At 41.7% G+C, this 7,814-nt stretch overlaps 1 protein-coding gene across 2 annotated transcripts in view; it reads right to left on the bottom strand.

Annotated features, from left to right (window-relative positions):
* The window catches only part of rhpn1 (rhophilin, Rho GTPase binding protein 1), a 90,374-nt gene extending 83,405 nt beyond the window's left edge, over nucleotides 1–6,969 (bottom strand). For both annotated transcript variants that reach the window (XM_073048646.1, XM_073048655.1), the window contains exons 1-2: nucleotides 6,729–6,969; nucleotides 2,909–3,024 (exon numbers count right to left, since the gene is read on the bottom strand). In XM_073048646.1, the coding sequence (XP_072904747.1) occupies nucleotides 2,909–3,024; nucleotides 6,729–6,782 (170 nt within the window). In that variant the 5' untranslated portion in view covers nucleotides 6,783–6,969. The remainder of the gene's footprint in view (nucleotides 1–2,908; nucleotides 3,025–6,728) is intronic.
* Between the last annotated feature and the right edge of the window lie 845 nt (nucleotides 6,970–7,814).

The following is a 7,814-nucleotide window of genomic DNA, read 5'->3' on the forward strand; positions in this document are numbered from 1 at the left end:
CGCATGGGGGAGCTGGGGGGGGTTTAGGGTTCTAATATTCAACTGTATTTATTCTTTGGGGTATTCCTCTGTTTTTTGTAGATGCTTGCGAAAAAAAAGAATTTCAGGATGTATATTGTATATATTTCTCTGACATTAAATGTACCTTTGAAACCTATTGAAACTATTGTCCAGGGGGGAGAGGAGAGCCAAGCCAGTGAGATTGCATCTGCTGTAGACTTATCATGGCAGCAGCCAAATTCAAATGGGTCCAGGCCCCTGCATAGGCAGGAATTGATTCTGACCATGACCAACCTCTCAAATCACTTCATCACAGTAGATATACTAGTGAAACTGGGTGATAGCTCGTATTATTATCACCCTTTTGAAGTAGGTGTGAATCTCCAACTGCAGTAGAGATTGAAGATGATCTTGTACACCCCTGCCAGTTGGTTGCCACAAATTTTCAATGCCCTATCAGGTACACACACCATAAGGGCCAGATGCTTTCTGAGGGTTCAACAGAAAGAAGTCTGACATCCACCTCCAAGACAACAGATCACAGGGTCACCAGATGTGCCAGGGATTTGCATAGATGTAGTGTTATTCTGCCTTTCAAAGCATCCATAAAAGGTGTTGAGCTCATCTGGAAGTGAAGCATCACAGCCATTCATGTTAAGTTTTGCTTTGTAGGAAGTAGTGATATGCATCTGATTCTGTTTCTAACTTCAATCAGGAATGTTCTTTCTATCTTAAAATAGACTTCCATAAACTGTACCTGGACTTCGGGATCACTGGTCTTGAATGCCACAGACCCAGCCCTTAGAAGACTATTAATTTCTTGTTTTATCCGCAGCTTTTGGTTTGGGCATGTCTGGTATGTTCTTGAAGGCAGACACTCATCCACACAGGTCTTGATGAAATCTGAGACAACTGTAGTTTATTCATTCAAATTTGAAGATGAATCCCTGAATATGGTCCAGACCACCTTCTCAAAGCAGCCTAAAAACGCCCCACGACCTCCCTTGACCATACCTTCTTGGTCCTCCCCACTGGTGCTGCGGTCTTTGGTCTCTGCCTATACGCCAGGAGTAGACTACAACCAGGTGATCAATCCTTCCAAAGTATGGGCATGGGGTGGCACAGTAAATGTCCTTGATGGCGGTGTAACAGTGATCAAGAGTGTTGGTTCCTCTGGTTCCACAGGTGATACGGTGGTTGTTCAGAGAATTCTACAAGCCGACCTGCTCGAAATCCCCTGCAATGACAGGGAATACATAAAGACGCACTGCCTCATAACTGCTGCTCATGGTGCTCAGCTCCTCCAGTGCCTGCCTGATGTTGGCCAGAGGCGGAAGGTACACTACTACCAGGATGATGGCAGGAATCTCTCTCAGCAGATAAAATGGATGATACTTGACCACCCGATGTTTTAGGCTGGGTGAGCAGAAATGAGACAGAGCCACTATACCTGTGCACCGCGATGAGTTACTCCACCTTCTCTGCCTTTAAGAGACTCAGTTGTCCTATCTTTTCAGTGGATAGTGAAGACCTCAGGCTGCAGTGTGGCATCCAAAATGGTGGGGGTGAGCCATGTTTCCATGAAGCAAAGTATACAGCTGTTTCTGATGTCCCTCCGATACTGTAAACTTGCTCTGAGGTCTTCAAATTTATTTTTCAGAGACTGTACATTTGCCAGTAGGGTAGTCAGGAGTGGGGATTTAAGGGCTTTACAGACTGGCTTGCCTTCCACACCACTTTTTTCTTAAAGTGGAACTGCACTTGTGAACTGAGTTTGTAGTCCAGGGTCCACCGATTTCAAGAAACAACAGATTATTTTTTAAGATGTCCTAAAATGATGTTGCTTACTGAAGTACCTATGTCTGTGACAGTGGATTGCAGCTATAGTAGTCCTAAATTGTAATATTTGAGGATTCCCATTGGAGCTACACATAGTCACCACTTATTGGTGCCATCTTAGTGGGAGATTTTGAATACCCTCAATATTGATTGGGCTAAACAGACAGTAAAGTGTTTGGTTGGGGTAGAATTTGTAAAATATGTCCAGGAAAGTCAATATACTTGGGGAACATGGCAGAGCAAGTAACTGAGGTGGCAGCCAGGAAGCACTTTAGCTCTAGTGACCATAATTTTATCTGTTTTAAGATAGTGATGGAAAAGGACAGGAGAGGTTAACAGGTCTGAGTCCTAAACTGAAGCAGGGCTAATTGTTTAGGAAGTTAAGCAAGATCTAGTGGAGGTCTAATGGAAGACCCTGTATGAAGAGAAAGGAACAAATGGCAAATGGGAGGCGTCTATCAAACATCTAGGGCAGCGTGTAACATTTTGAAAAGTTAAACCAAAGTACCACTTAACACTACTAATGCTAGGACAGCATCAAAGATAGACAGGGTGGAGAAGGCAGCATTTAACACACTGGCCTTATTCAGCCAGTGCCCTAAAATCACTTGTTTAATTTAATGGAATAATAAGGTTTGCATCCATGTGGATAGCTTATATATTTCAGGATTTTTTTTGTTTAAGAGGGTATATGTTTGTTATGCAAGCACAGAACTAGGTAGCTGGTAAGATAATGTTTCCTAACTTCAAGAATAAAAATTGCTAACATGTGCAGTGAGCAAATGGATTTGAAAGGGATACCAATGAGCTCCTTAAACTGCTCGGTGTAACTCCAGGCTTAAGTATTCTTGGTTTTTCCAAATCAGTCAAAAGAAATTATGATACTTTGTACCGAATAATACTTTTGAAATGTGCAACATGTTTCACAACGTGCCAATTTCCCCTTTATGCTGTGCACAACAAGGTACTGTCTAGAAAAGGGTTTGTTAAACAGATAAAGATGCACTAATGCTCAGATGATCAAGTCTTCATAACACCCCATGTTAGGTTAATCTTGCCCAACACTCACCGAAATAGATTTTCAGCCCCTGCTCGCATTCGCATCTCCTTATTAATCTGCTGGTTAATCCGGGCTCGGCGGTTTTGCAGCTTGCTCCGCTGAGTTTGAGCGAAGGGATCACACCCCTATAATGAAATTAGTATAAACATTCATCGAATCTTAGAAAAAGACCATTCAGCCCATTTTGCTCATCAGATCCCAAGAGCTATTCCATTTGTCCCATCCTTGTTCTTTGTTAATTTAAAAAGATCCACTTATCTTGTGAAAACTAAATATTTTGCTTTACCTAAGATTTCAGCCACTGCATTCTTGATCAAAACAACTCACCTTGTAAAGCAAAAATAAATCATCCACTTCATATTGCCCTTTTCCTCAAATAGCATGAACAGAACATTTGACAAGAATCAATAGAGGGATATTGAGCATTATTTATTTACATTGTTATGAGTAGTATTTTTTAAAATTAATTCATGAAAGAGATTTATGAAATCTCCATGAAAATACCGCCTTTTTTTTGCTAAAGCAATCCAAAGCTAAATTATTCTTTTCCTTTAGAGCCATAGTTTCTACTATTACACTGATTCCCCCATAACTCTTTAAAAAAAAACAAAAGGACCCTACCATTGCTGAATGACAAAACATTTTACATGACAAATCTTCAACAACAACAACTCTTAACTCCCCACCAATTCCCAGATGCTTTAGCAAACAGAAACCTATACAGAATCTTCCTCAGTCTTCTAAGGGCTGAGAAGCATAACCTTTATTAGCCTGTGCCGACAATTATATGTACCCAACTGAGCAATTTTAAAATTACAGACATACAACATATAGGAAATCGGACTGGGTTAAAATTTTCCCTCATTTACATCCAGATTTGCTACACATTTGTTTCCTAGCAACACACACAAAATGCTGGAGGAACTCAGCAGGCCAGGCAGCAACTATGGGAAAAAGTACAGTTGACGTTTTGGGTTGAAACCTTTTGGAACCTTTCAGTCCTGCCGAAGGGCTTCGGCCTGAAACATCGACTATAGTCTTTTCCATAGATGCTGCCTGACCTGCTGAGTTCCTCCAGCATTTTGTGTGTGTTTTGCTCGGATTTCCAACATCTGCAGATTTTCTCTTGCTTGTCATATTTTTCTTCATAGTTTTCCCAATTAGTTTCTTGACTTCCCTTTTGCATTGCATTGTTTGTTAAAAAGGGAGGATATTTGGTCATTGAATGTTACATGTTTTATATTACATAAACCAGATGAGGTTTCAAACACTTTTTATAATTTATTGTAAACACCAGGTAAATATACAATCTATTTTTTTGATAATGAAATTATTGACAGTATGCTATAAAAACAATCCCTCAGTATTTATTTACCTATCCTACAAATCTATATTTAAAGTCTTTTGGAATATGACATTTTCTTACAATGCAAGTTATCCTTGACACTGAAGCATATAAGTGGGCGAGACTTACACTTCACATCAGCAAGACATGGGCTCTACATTAACTCAGTTCTGCTTTTCAACACCACCCTCCGAAAAAAAATGGCCCACAAGAAGACCGTCGAAAATATGGACCACTTTGCCTATACATGGAGCCACATGTCCACGAAGCCAGAGATCAGTATTTAAATTTGTCACCCCTCTAGCTTGATTCAGCACGCCAGCAGTTTTTAGCCAACTGAAGAGAAGAATTTAAACTTCAAGGCTTCATAATCATGGTACCCCAGGCTGCCGTGATCCCTACTTCAGAGCCATGGACTAGCAATAATAACCACCCCAGTGCACCAGAGAAATGCCACCAATGTTGCCTCTGCAAAATCTTCCAAATTCATCACCCCAATAAGCACACCAACATCAGCCACTTCTTCTGGGCTTATACCAAAGTTTCCATTTGTTGAGAAATAGCTCTCAAGACATGGGAAGTGATACATGTTTTATAGGTCCTCTTTGTGTACCTTTCCATCACAGGACAGCTTCAGCACAGGAAAGTTGGCAGGCAACTTTTCCTCTGCAGATATCAAGTGCAAAGTCCAATCTCTTATATGCTTCAGCACATAGGGAAGCATTTAAACTTCTAAATATAGAAGTACTGAGCTACATGTAATATCAAAAGTGGGGTGACATCTTAAAAAACTGCAGATAATGAAAATCCAAAATTAAAATAGAAAATGCTAGAAATACTGAGCAGGTCAGGCTGTAGCTGCAGGAAGAGGAACAGTGCTAACATTACTTTGAAGAGACTCCTGGGTGACTACATGGAGCTTAGAAGAATAGAGGGCTGTGGGTAAAGCCCAGGTAGTTCTAAGGTCGGGACATGTTCAGCACAGCATTGTGGGCCAAAGGGCCTGTATTGTGCTGTAGGTTTTCTATGTTTCTATGACAGATCAAAGGCCTTTCATGAGAACTGGGAAAGGGATTAAAGAAGTTTGTTAAGCTACTGAGAGGTTGAAGGGGGAGGATGTCTCTGGTCAGGGTGACCCGGTGAAACGTTATAAGCACAAGCAAGAATATTCACCCTCTCTGACTGCTCCCATTCATTCCAGAGCCTTGTTCTCAGTTTATTCCCATGAGCACATTCTCCTCCTTGCAGCTTAAACTCGTTTTCTCTCCCCAGTACTGATGAATGGTCTTTGTCCTGAAACATTAACTGTGTTGCTCTTCCCACACAGTTCCACAGTGGAAAAAATAGAGTTTGAACATTTTCCCAGTGTCTTGTAGATTTGGCTCCATTCCAGTATGAAGATTTTGGAGGTAGAGAAACTTAGTGGCCCCTCAAATGGAGTTCTATGGAATTTTAGCCTGCCTGACTAAAAAGGAGATAGACTCATCTCGGAGTAGGTGCAATAGATTCACTGGACTAGTTCTGGGAATTTGACTGCTCTATGGGGAGAAATTAGCATTTGTCTATACTCACTGGATATGGGACAATCAAACTCTCAACTACCAGGCAAATCTAGAACCAGATCGGATAACTTCACTCACCTCCACACTGATTAGTTCCCACATCTATGGACTCACTTTCAAGGAATCTTCATCTCATGTTCTCCTTATTTATTGCATTTCCCCCCTTTTTTCATTTTGTATTTGCACAGTTTGATGTCTTTTGCATCCTAGTTGTTTATCATCTTGTTATGTACCGACTTTCATTGATACTATTGTTTTTCTTTGTGTTTTCTGCAAATGCCCGTAAGAAAAAGAATCTCAGGGTTGTATATAGTGACATACATGTACTTTGATAACAAACTTACTTTTGAACATTGAAGATTACAAGGATGGCCAAAACAGATTCAACAAGGTGCTTTCTTTTGCCTCTCACTGCATGATGTGAGTTACTTTGTGAAGAAAGTCCCCTTTGAGAATTCTCTACCTTGGACGGTTTTAAACGCGCAAACATCGAATTTTCGAAACTGAGATCAAAGAATTGCTTGGAAATTTGGGGATGCCTGAATCAAACAGGAAAATGCTTGGAAGTACTTGGTTAGCCATAATCTTGCCGATGAATCTCGAGCGGTCATGCACACTACTCCCCACTTCTTTCGCTCTTAGGAATGAAAAGCCATTGGGCTGAACAATATTTTTTTTTATCTACATAAAAATGGCCAGAATATTTATAACATTAATAGCGTTTAATTTCGAGTTTTCCGTATTTTGTTTTATTGTATGCAACCTGGGAATGCAGTATGCATTCACTTCTCGGAAAGTGTAAGACCGCTGCAAACCATTCTGCGCTCTCCGTGCTCTGATTTCTATCCCAAAACCGCACGCGTTGCCCGCTGACAGGTGTCTGTATCCTTAGAAACGCGGCCCGTCGCCCGCCCACTCTTACCTTGCGAATACTGCCATCCCCCCGCAGCTCACTCTCCACTCCGCTCTCCGTCATGCCACGCCGGCCTCCACCACTGAAATTAACTGAACACAGTGAGGGAGCCCAGTGGGGGGATAAACGTCTGACCCCGGTGTACACTCCGTCCACCGTCCAAGCTTCGGTCGTGATTTGATCCACTCTGACAACGCAGAGCACCTTCCACCTCGGACTCTGCTTGGGACACACAATCCCATCACCCGGATGTCTGCAACCCCCCCCCCCACCTCGTTTCACCGATTTGACAAACAGCCAGATGAGCCAATCGAGCACGCAGTTACCCATAGCAACGCGTCAAATAGGAAGTTTACATCCAATTGAAGGAAGGCTGGCGTCAGATTAGGAGAAGGGGCCGATCTGCACACTGGGATCCCGCCCACCAAACTAAAGGATGACATCATTGAATTGGCGAATTAAAGGGCCATTGTCCTTTAAAGAATGAAATGACATTGAATGACTTCATTTTTGAATAAAGCGGGCCGCTTCCACTGGGAAAAATTAGTGAACTGACATCAACATCATATCGCAGGTCAACATTCGCAGATCGAGCTTTAACTACATTCGAACGACTCCATTGGGAGACCACATTGTTTTTTTTATATTTCTGGCACTTCTGATACAGACACTCTTATTCGAGCTTCTTCATGGCAAGAGTTTATGTAATGGACAGAGAGGAGGCTCAAGAAGTACGCAAAGACTCTTTGAAAAACAAATGTAATATCCCCACTGACTCAGGTGAATCCCTGCTCATGGCTGCTCAGAAAGGAGTTCAGGATGGCGTTGAGAACCCATAAATTCATCATTGGGAGCACACGGAAAGTGAGTGCAAACTGTGAAAGGAACATACCTTTGCCAGAGAGGTCGCCTGGCAATAGTTAATTGGGCACCCGTCTGCCGGTATATGTTATTTTTGCTTTTGCTCAATGACTGCTTTCAGCACAAGAATACCTTGCGTTTACAATTAAGTACTTCGTAGTTGTTAACGATGGTATACTTCAGGAAAGGCCAGGCACTGAAAACATTATAGATTCTGCTTTGTGGAATTATCAT

Source organism: Hemitrygon akajei, chromosome 1, assembly GCF_048418815.1.
Source record: "Hemitrygon akajei chromosome 1, sHemAka1.3, whole genome shotgun sequence".
Lineage (NCBI taxonomy): Eukaryota > Metazoa > Chordata > Chondrichthyes > Myliobatiformes > Dasyatidae > Hemitrygon > Hemitrygon akajei.